This window comes from Phyllobates terribilis, unplaced genomic scaffold, assembly GCF_046119375.1.
Source record: "Phyllobates terribilis strain yellow unplaced genomic scaffold, ASM4611937v1 Scaffold_761__1_contigs__length_706479, whole genome shotgun sequence".
Classification (NCBI taxonomy): Eukaryota; Metazoa; Chordata; class Amphibia; order Anura; family Dendrobatidae; genus Phyllobates; species Phyllobates terribilis.
The window spans coordinates 293,793-313,707 of NW_027363521.1; the positions used below are offsets into that span (position 1 = coordinate 293,793).

Consider the following 19,915-nt stretch of genomic DNA (forward strand, 5'->3'; position numbering starts at 1 on the left):
CCCATCTGTATTAATCTACTGGCTCGCCTCCAGTGAATAGGTGCGGGACCTGCACAGCTGAGGGTTTGTTCCAGTTGCTTCCAGGCTTCTGTGACCTGATGCAAAAAAAAAAAAAGTGAAAAATTCCAGCTCCAAAAAGTTTTATTAAAAAATTCCAAGTTTTTATGACATCATTTTAAAATGTGATGACGTCACGAGGCCCATGGAAATTCTGTGAAACTGATACATTGTAGCAAATAAGAAGCAGTCAGGGAAGGGTTAAGATGTGGGCGGAGCTCTCCCAACAACAGGAAGTGTCCCAGGGTCCACACAGAGGACTGAGAGAGACCCCCAGAGCATGGAGGGAGCGGCCCCCAGCCCCCAGTACCAGCAGGCGCTATGGAGACTCTGCAATGGCTGCATGGCTGCATTCTTCACTCTGGCGGCTTATGTGCAAGTAAGTGTAACCCTGCGCCTTCTGGGGGCACAGCAGCACAGAGGATTTCAGGAGAGGAGTGTGCTGATCTATGGGAGGTCACAGGCTGAGAATTACATAGTGGGAGGAGCAGATTCCCCAGCAGCACAGAGTATTTCAGGAGAGGAGTGTGCTGATCTATGGGAGGTCACAGGCTGAGAATTACATAGTGGGATGAGCAGATTCCCCAGCAGCACAGAGTATTTCAGGAGAGGAGTGTGCTGATCTATGGGAGGTGACAGAGGGTGGAAGGAGCAGGGTCCCAGCAGCACAGAAGATTTATGCAATGATGCTGATACAATGCTGGAAGCAGTTTTCTCCCATTTTCATGTTCTGTTTTCTTACAGATCAATGATCCCGACGCCGAGATCTGGATTGTGAGTAACTGAGCGAAGTGCGAGCCCCTGACACCGTCACTGCCACACAGACACAAAGGGTTAACTCCTGCTCCACAGGAGGGAGGGGGACAGAGGAGTCTGGAGGGAGGAGGAGGAGGGACGGAGGAGTCTGGAGGGAGGAGGAGGAGGAGGGACCGAGGAGTCTGGAGGGAGGAGGAGGAGGGACCGAGGAGTCTGGAGGGAGGAGGAGGAGGAGGGACCGAGGAGTCTGGAGGGAGGAGGAGGGACGGAGGAGTCTGGAGGGAGGAGGAGTCTGGAGGGAGGACGAGGGACGGAGGAGTCTGGAGGGAGGAGGAGGAGTCTGGAGGGAGGAGGAGGAGTCTGGAGGGAGGAGGAGGAGTCTGGAGGGAGGAGGAGGAGGGAGGGAGGAGTCTGGAGGGAGGGAGGAGTCTGGAGGGAGGAGGAGGAGTCTGGAGGGAGGAGGAGGAGTCTGGAGGGAGGAGGAGGAGGGAGGGAGGAGTCTGGAGGGAGGGAGGAGTCTGGAGGGACGGAGGAGGAGGAGGGACGGAGGAGGAGGGACGGAGGAGGAGGAGGGACGGAGGAGGAGGGACGGAGGAGGAGGAGGGACGGAGGAGGAGGGACGGAGGAGTCTGGAGGGAGGAGGAGGGACGGAGGAGTCTGGAGGGAGGAGGAGGGACGGAGGAGTCTGGAGGGAGGAGTCTGGAGGGAGGAGGAGGAGTCTGGAGGGAGGAGGAGGAGTCTGGAGGGAGGAGGAGGAGTCTGGAGGGAGGAGGAGGAGTCTGGAGGGAGGAGGAGGAGGGAGGGAGGAGGAGGAGGAGGAGGAGGAGGAGGGAGGGAGGAGGAGGGAGGGAGGGAGGAGGGAGGAGGAGGGAGGAGGGAGGGAGGGAGGAGGGAGGAGGAGGGAGGGAGGAGGGAGGAGGAGGGAGGAGTCTGGAGGGAGGGAGGAGTCTGCAGGGAGGAGGAGGGACGGAGGAGGAGGAGGGACGGAGGAGTCTGGAGGGAGGGAGGAGGAGGGACGGAGGAGTCTGGAGGGAGGGAGGAGGAGGGACAGAGGAGTCTGGTGGGAGGAGGAGGAGGGACGGAGGAGTCTGGTGGGAGGAGGAGGAGGGACGGAGGAGTCTGGTGGGAGGAGGAGGAGGGACGGAGGAGTCTGGTGGGAGGAGGAGGAGGGACGGAGGAGTCTGGTGGGAGGAGGAGGAGGGACGGAGGAGTCTGGTGGGAGGAGGAGGAGTGACGGAGGAGTCTGGTGGGAGGAGGAGGAGTGACGGAGGAGTCTGGTGGGAGGAGGAGGAGGGACGGAGGAGTCTGGTGGGAGGAGGAGGAGGAGGGACGGAGGAGTCTGGTGGGAGGAGGAGGAGGAGGGACGGAGGAGTCTGGTGGGAGGAGGAGGAGGAGGGACGGAGGAGTCTGGTGGGAGGAGGAGGAGGAGGGACGGAGGAGTCTGGTGGGAGGAGGAGGAGGAGGGACGGAGGAGTCTGGTGGGAGGAGGGACGGAGGAGTCTGGAGGGACGGAGGAGTCTGGAGGGAGGAGGAGGAGGGACGGAGGAGTCTGGAGGGACGGAGGAGTCTGGAGGGAGGAGGAGGAGGGACGGAGGAGTCTGGAGGGAGGAGTCTGGAGGGACGGAGGAGTCTGGAGGGACGGAGGAGTCTGGAGGGACGGAGGAGTCTGGAGGGAGGAGGAGGAGGGACGGAGGAGTCTGGAGGGACGGAGGAGTCTGGAGGGAGGAGGAGGAGGGACGGAGGAGTCTGGAGGGAGGAGGAGGAGGGACGGAGGAGTCTGGAGGGAGGAGGAGGAGGGACGGAGGAGTCTGGAGGGAGGAGGAGTCTGGAGGGAGGAGGAGTCTGGAGGGAGGAGGAGGGACGGAGGAGTCTGGAGGGAGGAGGAGGGACGGAGGAGTCTGGAGGGAGGAGGAGGAGGGACGGAGGAGTCTGGAGGGACGGAGGAGTCTGGAGGGACGGAGGACTCTGGAGGGACGGAGGAGGGACGGAGGAGGAGGAGGGACGGAGGAGTCTGGAGGGAGGGAGGAGGAGGGACGGAGGAGGAGGGACGGAGGAGGAGTCTGGAGGGAGTCTGGAGGGAGGAGGAGGAGGGACGGAGGAGTCTGGAGGGACGGAGGAGTCTGGAGGGAGGAGGAGGAGGGACGGAGGAGTCTGGAGGGAGGAGTCTGGAGGGACGGAGGAGTCTGGAGGGACGGAGGAGTCTGGAGGGAGGAGGAGGAGGGACGGAGGAGTCTGGAGGGACGGAGGAGTCTGGAGGGACGGAGGAGTCTGGAGGGAGGAGGAGGAGGGACGGAGGAGTCTGGAGGGAGGAGGAGTCTGGAGGGAGGAGGAGGGACGGAGGAGTCTGGAGGGAGGAGGAGGGACGGAGGAGTCTGGAGGGAGGAGGAGGGACGGAGGAGTCTGGAGGGAGGAGGAGGAGGGACGGAGGAGTCTGGAGGGACGGAGGAGTCTGGAGGGACGGAGGACTCTGGAGGGACGGAGGAGGGACGGAGGAGGAGGAGGGACGGAGGAGTCTGGAGGGAGGGAGGAGGAGGGACGGAGGAGGAGGAGGGACGGAGGAGGAGTCTGGAGGGACGGAGGAGTCTGGAGGGAGGAGGAGGAGGGACAGAGGAGTCTGGTGGGAGGAGGAGGAGGGACGGAGGAGTCTGGTGGGAGGAGGAGGAGGGACGGAGGAGTCTGGAGGGACGGAGGAGTCTGGAGGGACGGAGGAGTCTGGAGGGAGGAGGAGGGACGGAGGAGGAGGAGGGACGGAGGAGTCGGGAGGGAGGAGGAGGGACGGAGGAGGAGGAGGGACGGAGGAGGAGTCTGTAGGGAGTCTGGAGGGACGGAGGAGTCTGGAGGGAGGAGGAGGAGGGACAGAGGAGTCTGGTGGGAGGAGGAGGAGGGACGGAGGAGTCTGGTGGGAGGAGGAGGAGGGACGGAGGAGTCTGGTGGGGGGAGGAGGAGGAGGGACGGAGGAGTCTGGTGGGGGGAGGAGGAGGAGGGACGGAGGAGTCTGGTGGGAGGAGGAGGAGGAGGGCCTGAGGAGTCTGGAGGGAGGAGGAGGAGGGACGGAGGAGTCTGGAGGGAGGAGGAGGAGGGACGGAAGAGGAGGGACGGAGGAGTCTGGAGGGAGGAGTCTGGAGGGACGGAGGAGTCTGGAGCGAGGAGGAGCAGGGACGGAGGAGTCTGGAGGGAGGAGGAGGAGGGACGGAGGAGTCTGGAGCGAGGAGGAGGAGGGACGGAGGAGTCTGGAGGGGGGAGGAGGAGGGATGGAGGAGTCTGGAGGGAGGAGGAGGGACGGAGGAGTCTGGAGGGGGGAGGAGGAGGGACGGAGGAGTCTGGAGGGGGGAGGAGGAGGGACGGAGGAGTCTGGAGGGGGGAGGAGGAGGGACGGAGGAGTCTGGAGGGGGGAGGAGGAGGGACGGAGGAGTCTGGAGGGGGGAGGAGGAGGGACGGAGGAGTCTGGAGGGAGGAGGAGGAGTCTGGAGGGAGGAGTCTGGAGGGAGGAGTCTGGAGGGAGGAGTCTGGAGGGAGGAGTCTGGAGGGAGGAGTCTGGAGGGAGGAGGAGGGACGGAGGAGTCTGGAGGGAGGAGGAGGAGGGACGGAGGAGTCTGGAGGGAGGAGGAGGAGGGACGGAGGAGTCTGGTGGGAGGAGGAGGAGGGACGGAGGAGTCTGGTGGGAGGAGGAGGAGGGACGGAGGAGTCTGGTGGGAGGAGGAGGAGGGACGGAGGAGTCTGGTGGGAGGAGGAGGAGGGACGGAGGAGTCTGGTGGGAGGAGGAGGAGGGACGGAGGAGTCTGGTGGGAGGAGGAGGAGGGACGGAGGAGTCTGGTGGGAGGAGGAGGAGGGACGGAGGAGTCTGGTGGGAGGAGGGACGGAGGAGTCTGGTGGGAGGAGGGACGGAGGAGTCTGGTGGGAGGAGGGACGGAGGAGTCTGGTGGGAGGAGGGACGGAGGAGTCTGGTGGGAGGAGGGACGGAGGAGTCTGGTGGGAGGAGGAGGAGGGACGGAGGAGTCTGGTGGGAGGAGGAGGAGGGACGGAGGAGTCTGGTGGGAGGAGGAGGAGGGACGGAGGAGTCTGGGCTTGTCAGGAGATGTGCATGGGCTTGTCAGGAGATGTGCATGGGCTTGTCTGGAGATGTGCATGGGCTTGTCTGGAGATGTGCATGGGCTTGTCTGGAGATGTGCATGGGCTTGTCTGGAGATGTGCATGGCTGCAGCAGTCGTCGGCCGACCACTCTCTGTCCTGAGGTGTATGGGCACTATGGCTGCTCTTCCTGTGTCCTGAACCCCCAGATTCTGGGTAAATGAAGCATAATGGATGCCTCACAGTTTTGGCCTCTGCACGATGTTCTGCGGGGTCGGCTCCTGCGGCTTACATCAGGCCGGCCACCATCTCCTCATTGCAGTAGTATTCTGGGGACTGACGGCCCCACTCTCCATGTCGCTCTCTTATATGTACGTAGAGAAGATATCGCCATGGTGCTTCCTATATGGAGCGGTGGCGGCCATGTTGTGTCACCCAGCTGTACAGCAGCTGAGGGTTTCTTATGGTATTTTTGGGGTGTTCTCCTCATTCTGTGTCGTCTGCAGGTAATCTATGTAATCCCCGCCGCCCTGGTATTCCTCCTCAGCATAAATCCAGATATAACGGGTGAGTCCTCGGGGATAACACCGCGTCCTGCTCACCGCCGCCTCCGGTATCCTATACTTCACCGGCGTCCATTATATGTCACCTCATAGGTCACATCATCTGGAGGACGCTGTCCGCACTACATGGCGCCGGCTGTATGATCGGAGCTTCTTATCTGCTGCTGTCCGGTAATATAAGAAACATATTACATGAGGAGGAAGGGAGGTAAGAACAACACAAAAAGATGGCGGCACGTCACATCCATGATGAAGGCAACGCTGACTGTTCACAAATTATCTCCCAGGGAACTGTCAGGATTAGTGATCATCGCAGGGTGGATGCTCCTCTGTAAGAATTCTGCCAGGTACCGCTGCAAATCAGACATGTCCTCTGTATAAAAGTATATAACTACTATAATAAATAATACCGCCCTTATGTGCAAGAATATAACTGCTATAATATATAATACCGCCCCCTGTGTACAAGAATATAACTACTATAATACTGCCCCTATGTACAAGAATATAACTACTATAATACTGCCCCTATGTACAAGAATATAACTACTATAATACTGCTCCTATGTACAAGAATATAACTGCTATAATACTGCTCCTATGTACAAGAATATAACTACTATAATACTGCCCCTATGTACAAGAATATAACTACTATAATACTGCTCCTATGTACAAGAATATAACTACTATAATACTGCCCCTATGTACGAGAATATAACTACTATAATATATAATACCGCCCCCTGTGTACAGGAATATAACTACTATAATACTGCTCCTATGTACAAGAATATAACTACTATAATACTGCCCCTATGTACGAGAATATAACTACTATAATATATAATACCGCCCCCTGTGTACAGGAATATAACTACTATAATACTGCTCCTATGTACAAGAATATAACTACTATAATACTGCCCCTATGTACAAGAATATAACTACTATAATACTGCCCCTATGTACGAGAATATAACTACTATAATATATAATACCGCCCCCTGTGTACAGGAATATAACTACTATAATACTGCCCCTATGTACAAGAATATAACTACTATAATACTGCTCCTATGTACAAGAATATAACTACTATAATACTGCCCCTATGTACAAGAATATAACTACTATAATATATAATACCGCCCCCTGTGTACAGGAATATAACTACTATAATACTGCTCCTATGTACAAGAATATAACTACTATAATACTGCCCCTATGTACAAGAATATAACTACTATAATACTGCCCTCTATGTACAAGAATATAACTACTATAATACTGCTCCTATGTACAACAATATAACTACTATAATACTTCCCCCTATGTACAAAAATATAACTACTAAAATACTGCTCCCTATGTACAAGAATATAACTACTATAATACTGCTCCCTATGTACAAGAAGATAACTACTATAATACTGCCCCTATGTACAAGAATATACTATAATACTGCTCCTATGTACAAGAATATAACTACTATAATACTGCTCCTATGTACAAGAATATAACTACTAGAATACTGCCCTCTATGTACAAGAATATAACTACTATAATACTGCTCCTATGTACAAGAATATAACTACTAAAATACTGCTCACTATGTACAAGAATGTAACTACTATAATACTGCTCCCTATATACAAGAATATAACTACTATAATACTGCTCCTATGTACAAGAAGATAACTACTATAATACTGCCCCTATGTACAAGAATATACTATAATACTGCTCCTATGTACAAGAAGATAACTACTATAATACTGCCCCTATGTACAAGAATATACTATAATACTGCCCCCTATGTACAAGAATATAACTACTATAATACTGCCCCCTATATACAAGAATATAACTACTATAATACTGCTCCTATGTACAAGAATATAACTACTATAATACTGCTCCTATGTACAGGAATATAACTACTATAATACTGCTCCTATGTACAGGAATATAACTACTATAATACTGCTCCTATATAGAAGAATAACACAACTATAATACTGCCCCTATGTACAAGAATATACTATAATACTGCTCCTATGTACAAGAATATAACTACTATAATACTGCTCCCTATATACAAGAATATAACTACTATAATACTGCTCCTATGTACAAGAATATAACTACTATAATACTGTCCCTATGTACAAGAATATAACTACTATAATACTGCCCCCTATGTACAAGAATATAACTACTATAATACTGCTCCTATGTACAAGAATATAACTACTATAATACTGCTCCTATGTACAAGAAGATAACTACTATAATACTGCTCCTATGTACAAGAATATAACTACTATAATACTGCCCCCTATGTACAAGAATATAACTACTATAATACTGCCCCCTATATACAAGAATATAACTACTATAATACTGCCCCCTATGTACAAGAATATAACTACTATAATACTGCCCCCTATATACAAGAATATAACTACTATAATACTGCCCCCTATGTACAAGAATATAACTACTATAATACTGCCCCCTATATACAAGAATATAACTACTATAATACTGCTCCTATGTACAAGAAGATAACTACTATAATACTGCTCCTATGTACAAGAATATAACTACTATAATACTGCCCCTATGTACAAGAATATAACTACTATAATACTGCCCCCTATGTACAAGAATATAACTACTATAATACTGCCCCCTATATACAAGAATATAACTACTATAATACTGCCCCTATGTACAGGAATATAACTACTATAATACTGCTCCTATGTACAAGGATATAACTACTATAATACTGCTCCTGTGTACAAGAATATAACTACTATAATACTGCCCCCTATGTACAAGAATATAACTACTATAATACTGCTCCCTATGTACAAGAATATTACTATAATACTGCTCCCTATGTACAAGAATATAACTACTATAATACTGCCCCTATGTACAAGAATATAACTACTATAATACTGCCCCTATGTACAAGAATATAACTACTATAATACTGCCCCTATGTACAAGAATATAACTACTATAATATATAATACCGCCCCCTGTGTACAGGAATATAACTACTATAATACTGCTCCTATGTACAAGAATATAACTACTATAATACTGCCCCTATGTACAAGAATATAACTACTATAATACTGCCCTCTATGTACAAGAATATAACTACTATAATACTGCTCCTATGTACAAGAATATAACTACTATAATACTGCCCCCTATGTACAAGAATATAACTACTATAATACTGCTCCCTATGTACAAGAATATAACTACTATAATACTGCCCCTATGTACAAGAATATAACTACTATAATACTTCCCCCTATGTACAAAAATATAACTACTATAATACTGCTCCCTATGTACAAGAATATAACTACTATAATACTGCCCCTATATACAAGAATATAACTACTATAATACTGCCCCCTATGTACAAGAATATAACTACTATAATACTGCTCCTATGTACAGGAATATAACTACTATAATACTGCTCCTATGTACAAGAATATAACTGCTATAATACTGCCCCCTATGTACAGGAATATAACTACTATAACACTGCTCCTATATAGAAGAATATAACTACTATAATACTGCCCCCTGTGTACAATATAACTACTATAATACTGCCCCTATGTACAAGAATATAACTACTATAATACTGCCCCTATATACAAGAATATAACTACTATAATACTGCCCCTATGTACAGGAATATAACTACTATAATACTGCCCCCTATGTACAAGAATATAACTACTATAATACTACTCCTATATACAAGAATATAACTACTATAATACTGCTCCTATGTACAGGAATATAACTACTATAATACTGCGCCCCCTATGTACAAGAATATACCTACTATAATACTGCTCCTATGTACAAGAATATAACTACTATAATACTGCCCCTATGTACAAGAATATAACTACTATAATTCTGCCCCTATGTACAAGAATATAACTACTATAATACTGCCCCTATGTACAAGAATATAACTACTATAATACTGCCCCTATGTACAAGAATATAACTACTATAATACTGCTCCTATGTACAAGAATATAACTACTATAATACTGCTCCTATGTACAAGAATATAACTACTATAATACTGCCCCCTATGTACAAGAATATAACTACTATAATACTGCCTCCTATGTACAAGAATATAACTACTATAATACTGCCTCCTATGTACAAGAATATAACTACTATAATACTGCCCCCTATGTACAAGAATATAACTACTATAATACTGCCCCTATGTACAAGAATATAACTACTATAATACTGTTCCTATGTACAAGAATATAACTACTATAATACTGCTCGTATGTACAAGAATATAACTACTATAATACTGCTCCCTATATACAAGAATATAACTACTATAATACTGCTCCTATGTACAAGAATATAACTACTATAATACTGCTCCTATGTACAAGAATATAACTACTATAATACTGCCCCCTATGTACAAGAATATAACTACTATAATACTGCCTCCTATGTACAAGAATATAACTACTATAATACTGCCTCCTATGTACAAGAATATAACTACTATAATACTGCCCCCTATGTACAGGAATATAACTACTATAATACTGCTCCTATGTACAAGAATATAACTACTATAATACTGCCCCCTTTGTACAGGGATATAACTACTATAATACTGCCCCTATGTACAAGAATATAACTACTATAATACTGCCCCTATGTACAAGAATATAACTACTATAATACTGCCCCTATGTACAAGAATATAACTACTATAATACTGCTCCTATGTACAAGAATATAACTGCTATAATACTGCCCCCTATGTACAAGAATATAACTGCTATAATACTGCCCCCTATGTACAAGAATATAACTGCTATAATACTGCCCCCTATGTACAAGAATATAACTACTATAATACTGCCCCTATGTACAAGAATATAACTACTATAATACTGCTCCTATGTACAAGAATATAACTACTATAATACTGCCCCTATGTACGAGAATATAACTACTATAATATATAATACCGCCCCCTGTGTACAGGAATATAACTACTATAATACTGCTCCTATGTACAAGAATATAACTACTATAATACTGCCCCTATGTACAAGAATATAACTACTATAATACTGCCCTCTATGTACAAGAATATAACTACTATAATACTGCTCCTATGTACAAGAATATAACTACTATAATACTGCTCCTATGTACAGGAATATAACTACTATAATACTGCTCCTATGTAAAGGAATATAACTACTATAATACTGCTCCTATGTACAAGAATATAACTACTATAATACTGCCCCTATGTACAAGAATATACTATAATACTGCTCCTATGTACAAGAATATAACTACTATAATACTGCTCCCTATGTACAAGAATATAACTACTATAATACTGCCCCTATGTACAAGAATATACTATAATACTGCTCCTATGTACAAGAATATAACTACTATAATACTGCCCCCTATGTACAAGAATATAACTGCTATAATACTGCCCCCTATGTACAAGAATATAACTACTATAATACTGCTCCTATGTACAAGAATATAACTACTATAATACTGTCCCTATGTACAAGAATATAACTACTATAATACTGCTCCTATGTACAAGAATATAACTACTATAATACTGCTCCTATGTACAAGAATATAACTACTATAATACTGCCCCCTATGTACAAGAATATAACTACTATAATACTGCTCCTATGTACAAGAAGATAACTACTATAATACTGCTCCTATGTACAAGAAGATAACTACTATAATACTGCCCCCTATGTACAAGAAGATAACTACTATAATACTGCCCCCTATGTACAAGAATATAACTACTATAATACTGCCCCCTATGTACAAGAATAGAACTACTATAATACTGCCCCCTATATACAACAATATAACTACTATAATACTGCCCCCTATGTACAAGAATATAACTACTATAATACTGCTCCTATGTACAAGAATATAACTACTATAATACTGCTCCTATGTACAGGAATATAACTACTATAATACTGCTCCTATGTACAGGAATATAACTACTATAATACTGCTCCTATATAGAAGAATAACACAACTATAATACTGCCCCTATGTACAAGAATATACTATAATACTGCTCCTATGTACAAGAATATAACTACTATAATACTGCCCCCTATGTACAAGAATATAACTACTATAATACTGCCCCCTATATACAAGAATATAACTACTATAATACTGCCCCTATGTACAGGAATATAATTACTATAATACTGCTCCTATGTACAAGAATATAACTACTATAATACTGCTCCTGTGTACAAGAATATAACTACTATAATACTGCCCCCTATGTACAAGAATATAACTACTATAATACTGTCCCCTATGTACAAGAATATAACTACTATAATACTGCCCCCTATATACAAGAATATGACTACTATAATACTGCCCCCTATGTACAAGAATATAACTACTATAATACTGCTCCTATGTACAAGAATATAACTCCTATAATACTGCTCCTTATGTACAAGAATATATCTATTATAATACTGCTCCTATGTACAAGAATATAACTCCTATAATATTGCTCCCTATGTACAAGAATATAACTACTATAATACTGTCCCTATGTACAAGAATATAACTGCTATAATACTGCCCCTATGTACAAGAATATAACTACTATAATACTGCTCCTATGTACAAGAATATAACTACTATAATACTGTCCCTATGTACAAGAATATAACTGCTATAATACTGCCCCTATGTACAAGAATATAACTACTATAATACTGCTCCTATGTACAAGAATATAACTACTATAATACTGCCCCTATGTACAAGAATATAAAAACTATAATACTGCCCCCTATGTACAAGAATAAAACTACTATAATACTGCTCCTATGTACAAGAATATAACTCCTATAATACTGCTCCCTATGTACAAGAATATAACTACTATAATACTGCTCCTATGTACAAGAATATAACTCCTATAATACTGCTCCCTATGTACAAGAATATAACTACTATAATACTGCTCCTATGTACAAGAATATAACTCCTATAATACTGCTCCCTATGTACAAGAATATAACTACTATAATACTGCTCCTATGTACAAGAATATAACTCCTATAATACTGCTCCCTATGTACAAGAATATAACTACTATAATACTGCCCCCTATGTACAAGAATATAACTACTTTAATACTGCTCCTATCTACAAGAATATAACTGCTATAATACTGCTCCTATGTACAAGAATATAACTACTATAATACTGCTCCTATGTACAAGAATATAACTACTATAATACTGCCCCCTATGTACAAGAATATAACTACTATAATACTGCTCCTATGTACAAGAATATAACTCCTGTAATACTGCTCCCTATGTACAAGAATATAACTACTATAATACTGCTCCTATGTACAAGAATATAACTACTATAATACTGCCCCCTATGTACAAGAATAAAACTACTATAATACTGCTCCTATGTACAAGAATATAACTCCTATAATACTGCTCCCTATGTACAAGAATATAACTACTATAATACTGCTCCTATGTACAAGAATATAACTACTATAATACTGCTCCTATGTACAAGAATATAACTACTATAATACTGCCCCCTATGTACAAGAATATATCTACTATAATACTGCCCCTATGTACAAGAATATAACTACTATAATACTGCCCCTATGTACAAGAATATAACTACTATAATACTGCTCCTATGTACAAGAATATAACTACTATAATACTGCCCCCTATGTACAAGAATATAACTACTATAATACTGCTCCTATGTACAAGAATATAACTACTATAATACTGCCCCCTATGTACAAGAATATAACTACTATAATACTGCCCCCTATGTACAAGAATATAACTACTATAATACTGCTCCTATGTACAAGAATATAACTACTATAATACTGCCCCCTATGTACAAGAATATAACTACTATAATACTGCTCCTATGTACAAGAATATAACTACTATAATACTGCCCCCTATGTACAAGAATATATCTACTATAATACTGCTCCTATATACAAGAATATAACTACTATAATACTGCCCCCTATGTACAAGAATATAACTACTATAATACTGCTCCTATGTACAAGAATATAACTGCTATAATACTGCTCCTATGTACAAGAATATAACTACTATAATACTGCCCCCTATGTACAAGAATATAACTACTATAATACTGCTCCCTATGTACAAGAATATAACTACTATAATACTGCCCCTATATACAAGAATATAACTACTATAATACTGCTCCTATGTACAAGAATATAACTACTATAATACTGCTCCTGTGTACAAGAATATAACTACTATAATACTGCCCCCTATGTACAAGAATATAACTACTATAATACTGCTCCTATGTACAAGAATATAACTACTATAATACTGCCCCCTATGTACAAGAATATATCTACTATAATACTGCTCCTATATACAAGAATATAACTACTATAATACTGCCCCCTATGTACAAGAATATAACTACTATAATACTGCTCCTATGTACAAGAATATAACTACTATAATACTGCCCCCTATGTACAAGAATATATCTACTATAATACTGCTCCTATATACAAGAATATAACTACTATAATACTGCCCCCTATGTACAAGAATAAAACTACTATAATACTGCTCCTATGTACAAGAATATAACTCCTATAATACTGCTCCCTATGTACAAGAATATAACTACTATAATACTGCTCCTATGTACAAGAATATAACTACTATAATACTGCTCCTATGTACAAGAATATAACTACTATAATACTGCCCCCTATGTACAAGAATATAACTACTATAATACTGCCCCCTATGTACAAGAATATAACTACTATAATACTGCTCCTATGTACAAGAATATAACTACTATAATACTGCCCCCTATGTACAAGAATATAACTACTATAATACTGCCCCCTATGTACAAGAATATAACTACTATAATACTGCTCCTATGTACAAGAATATAACTACTATAATACTGCCCCCTATGTACAAGAATATAACTACTATAATACTGCTCCTATGTACAAGAATATAACTACTATAATACTGCCCCCTATGTACAAGAATATATCTACTATAATACTGCTCCTATATACAAGAATATAACTACTATAATACTGCCCCCTATGTACAAGAATATAACTACTATAATACTGCTCCTATGTACAAGAATATAACTGCTATAATACTGCTCCTATGTACAAGAATATAACTACTATAATACTGCCCCCTATGTACAAGAATATAACTACTATAATACTGCTCCCTATGTACAAGAATATAACTACTATAATACTGCCCCTATATACAAGAATATAACTACTATAATACTGCTCCTATGTACAAGAATATAACTACTATAATACTGCTCCTGTGTACAAGAATATAACTACTATAATACTGCCCCCTATGTACAAGAATATAACTACTATAATACTGCTCCTATGTACAAGAATATAACTACTATAATACTGCCCCCTATGTACAAGAATATATCTACTATAATACTGCTCCTATATACAAGAATATAACTACTATAATACTGCCCCCTATGTACAAGAATATAACTACTATAATACTGCTCCTATGTACAAGAATATAACTACTATAATACTGCCCCCTATGTACAAGAATATATCTACTATAATACTGCTCCTATATACAAGAATATAACTACTATAATACTGCCCCCTATGTACAAGAATATAACTGCTATAATACTGCTCCTATGTACAAGAATATAACTGCTATAATACTGCTCCTATGTACAAGAATATAACTACTATAATACTGCCCCCTATGTACAAGAATATAACTACTATAATACTGCTCCTATGTAGAAGAATATAACTACTATAATACTGCCCCCTATGTACAAGAATATAACTACTATAATACTGCCCCCTATGTACAAGAATATAACTACTATAATACTGCTCCTATGTACAAGAATATAACTACTATAATACTGCCCCCTATGTACAAGAATATAACTACTATAATACTGCTCCCTATGTGCAAGAATATAACTACTATAATACTGCCCCTATGTACAAGAATATAACTACTATAATACTGCTCCTATGTACAGGAATATAACTACTATAATACTGTCCCCTATGTACAAGAATATAACTACTATAATACTGCTTCCTATGTACAAGAATATAACTACTATAATACTGCCCCCTATGTACAAGAATATAACTACTATAATACTGCCCCCTATGTACAAGAATATAACTACTGTAATACTGCCCCTATGTACAAGAATATAACTACTGTAATACTGCCCCCTATGTACAAGAATATAAGTACTATAATACTGTCCCCTATGTACAAGAATATAACTACTATAATACTGCTCCTATGTACAAGAATATAACTACTATAATACTGCTTCCTATGTACAAGAATATAACTACTATAATACTGCCCCCTATGTACAAGAATATAACTACTATAATACTGCCCCCTATGTACAAGAATATAACTACTGTAATACTGCCCCTATGTACAAGAATATAACTACTGTAATACTGCCCCTATGTACAAGAATATAACTACTATAATACTGCCCCCTATGTACAAGAATATAACTACTATAATACTGCTCCTATGTACAAGAATATAACTCCTATAATACTGCTCCCTATGTACAAGAATATATCTACTATAATACTGCTCCTATGTACAAGAATATAACTCCTATAATACTGCTCCTTATGTGCAAGAATATATCTATTATAATACTGCTCCTATGTACAAGAATATAACTCCTATAATACTGCTCCCTATGTACAAGAATATAACTACTATAATACTGTCCCTATGTACAAGAATATAACTGCTATAATACTGCCCCTATGTACAAGAATATAACTACTATAATACTGCTCCTATGTACAAGAATATAACTACTATAATACTGCCCCTATGTACAAGAATATAAAAACTATAATACTGCCCCCTATGTACAAGAATATAACTACTATAATACTGCTCCTATGTACAAGAATATAACTACTATAATACTGCCCCTATGTACAAGAATATAAAAACTATAATACTGCCCCCTATGTACAAGAATAAAACTACTATAATACTGCTCCTATGTACAAGAATATAACTCCTATAATACTGCTCCCTATGTACAAGAATATAACTACTATAATACTGCTCCTAAGTACAAGAATATAACTACTATAATACTGCCCCCTATGTACAAGAATATAACTACTATAATACTGCTCCTATCTACAAGAATATAACTGCTATAATACTGCTCCTATGTACAAGAATATAACTACTATAATACTGCTCCCTATGTACAAGAATATAACTACTCTATTACTGCTCCCTATGTACAAGAATATAACTACTATAATACTGCTCCTATGTACAAGAATATAACTCCTATAATACTGCTCCCTATGTACAAGAATATAACTACTATAATACTGCTCCCTATGTACAAGAATATAACTACTATAATACTGCTCCCTATGTACAAGAATATAACTACTATAATACTGCTCCTTATGTACAAGAATATAACTACTATAATACTGCTCCTATGTACAAGAATATAACTACTATAATACTGCTCCTATGTACAAGAATATAACTACTATAATACTGCTCCTATGTACAAGAATATAACTCCTATAATACTGCCCCCTGTGTATAATAATTTTTGCTGGTCCTTCCAGAGCCGCGGTCGGTGGATTGAGATTACTTGTGGCCGTCTCGGTCTCGGTTTTTCCGTTCCTGGTTTGGATCTACATCTACGTTGACAAGGAGATAAGGACATCTTGGCCTCAACACTGTAAGACGGTCCTATGAGATGCGGAGTGGCGGTTTTCATGCGTCTGTTGATGGAGCTAGCCTTAGCATGGAGTCTCCGGTGACAGTGTGACCATTCATGAGTCCTGACTTTGCACCTGATGTCTTTGGTCCTCCCTCCATACGTCTCTTGTGATGAGGACACTTTGGGACGGGCTCCCACCCGTCAGCACATTTCTGGGACCATGTGGCGGTTTATGGCGGGTTCGGTTACTCTACAAGGAGCCGAAGCAGAAGATACGCGTTTATTGCTGTTATGTCCATTTCTTAAAGGCGCAGTAACCAGTAATCCAACCAAAGGATAAAAGAATTGACTGAACATACAGTCGTGGATTTATCTTTCTTGCTCCTGTTTTGTTCCTTATCACGGCAGGTTATGGGTCGTTTACTTCTCTCAGGAGACAGCCATTTTTTCTTCTCCTCTAATCCCTGTGACAGTGCAGCAGGAAGTTCAGGAGGAAGGGGCGGAGTTAGGCACACACAGTACCAGCAGAAGCACACTCAGTACAAGCAGAAGCACACACAGGACCAGCAGAAGCACACACAGGACCAGCAGAAGCACACACAGGACCAGCAGAAGCACACACAGGACCAGCAGAAGCACACGCAGTACAAGCAGAAGCACACACAGGACCAGCAGAAGCACACACAGGACCAGCAGAAGCACACACAGGACCAGCAGAAGCACACACAGGACCAGCAGAAGCACACACAGGACCAGCAGAAGCACACACAGGACCAGCAGAAGCACACACAGGACCAGCAGAAGCACACACAGGACCAGCGGAAGCGCACACAGTACGAGCCATAGTACCGGCAGTAGCGCACACAGTACCGGCAGTAGCGCACACAGTACCAGCAGAAGCACACGCAGTACAAGCAGAAGCACACACAGTACCAGCAGAAGCACACACAGTACCAGCAGAAGCACACACAGTACCAGCAGAAGCACACACAGGACCAGCAGAAGCACACACAGGACCAGCAGAAGCACACACAGGACCAGCAGAAGCACACACAGGACCAGCAGAAGCACACACAGGACCAGCAGAAGCACACACAGGACCAGCAGAAGCACACACAGGACCAGCAGAAGCACACACAGGACCAGCAGAAGCACACACAGGACCAGCAGAAGCACACACAGTACCAGCGGAAGCGCACACAGTACGAGCCATAGTACTGGCAGTAGCGCACACAGTACCAGCAGAAGCACACACAGTACAAGCCATAGTACCGGCAGTAGCGCACACAGTACCAGTCATAGTACCGGCAGTAGCGCACACAGTACCAGCAGTAACAAACACAGTACCAGCCATAGTACCGGCAGTAGCGCACACAGTACCAGTCATAGTACCGGCAGTAGCGCACACAGTACCAGCAGTAACACACACAGTACCAGCCATAGTACCGGCAGTAGCGCACACAGTACCAGTCATAGTACCGGCAGTAGCGCACACAGTACCAGCAGTAGCGCACACACAGTACCAGCCATAGTACTGGCAGTAGTGGTGCTACTCACAGTACCAGCAGTAGCGCACATAATGCTAGCCATAGTACTTGCAGTAATACACATACAGTACCAGCCATAGTACTTGCAGTAATACACACACAGTATAAGCCATAGTACTTGCAATAATACACACACAGTACCAGCCATAGTATTTGCAGTAATACACACACAGTATAAGCCATAGTACTTGCAATAATACACACACAGTACCAGCCATAGTACTTGCAGTAATACACACACAGTACCAGCCATAGTATTTGCAGTAATACATACACAGTACCAGCAAAAGCACACACAATGCTAGCCATAGTACTGGCAGTAGCACACACACAATACCAGCCATAGTACTGGCAGTAGTGCACACGGTAGCACACAGTACAAGCCATAGTACCAGCAGTAGCACACATAATGCTAGCCATAGTACTTTCAGTAATACACACACAGTACCAGCCATAGTACTTTCAGTAATACACACACAGTACCAGCCATAGTATTTGCAGTAATACACACACACAGTACCAGCCATAGTACTTGCAGTAATACATACACAGTACCAGCAAAAGCACACACAATGCTAGCCATAGTACTGGCAGTAGCGCGCACAGTACCAGCAGTAGCACTCATAATGCTAGCCATAGTACTGGCAGTAATACACATACAGTACAGTACCAGCTATAGTACCGGCAGTAGTGCACACAGTACCAGCCATAGTAATGGCAGTAGCACACACAGTACCAGCAGTAGCACACATAATGCTAGCCATAGTACTTTCAGTAATACACATACAGTACCAGTCATAGTATTTGCAGTAATACACACACAGCACCAGCCATAGTACTTGCAGTAATACATACACAGTACCAGCAAAAGCACACACAATGCTAGCCATAGTACTGGCAGTAATACACATACAGTACCAGTCATAGTATTTGCAGTAATACACACACAGTAAC

General features: G+C 42.6%; 1 protein-coding gene across 1 annotated transcript; it reads left to right on the plus strand.

The window, feature by feature from the left end:
* Nucleotides 1-233: 233 nt before the first annotated feature.
* On the plus strand, nucleotides 234-17,759 carry LOC141238554 (transmembrane protein 220-like). Its single transcript, XM_073668453.1, has 6 exons — nucleotides 234-436; nucleotides 802-831; nucleotides 5,388-5,448; nucleotides 5,538-5,652; nucleotides 5,732-5,791; nucleotides 17,317-17,759. Exons 1-6 carry the CDS (start codon nucleotides 338-340, stop codon nucleotides 17,447-17,449), a joined length of 498 nt encoding a protein of 165 aa, XP_073524554.1. The 5' UTR covers nucleotides 234-337; the 3' UTR covers nucleotides 17,450-17,759.
* Nucleotides 17,760-19,915: the final 2,156 nt, after the last annotated feature.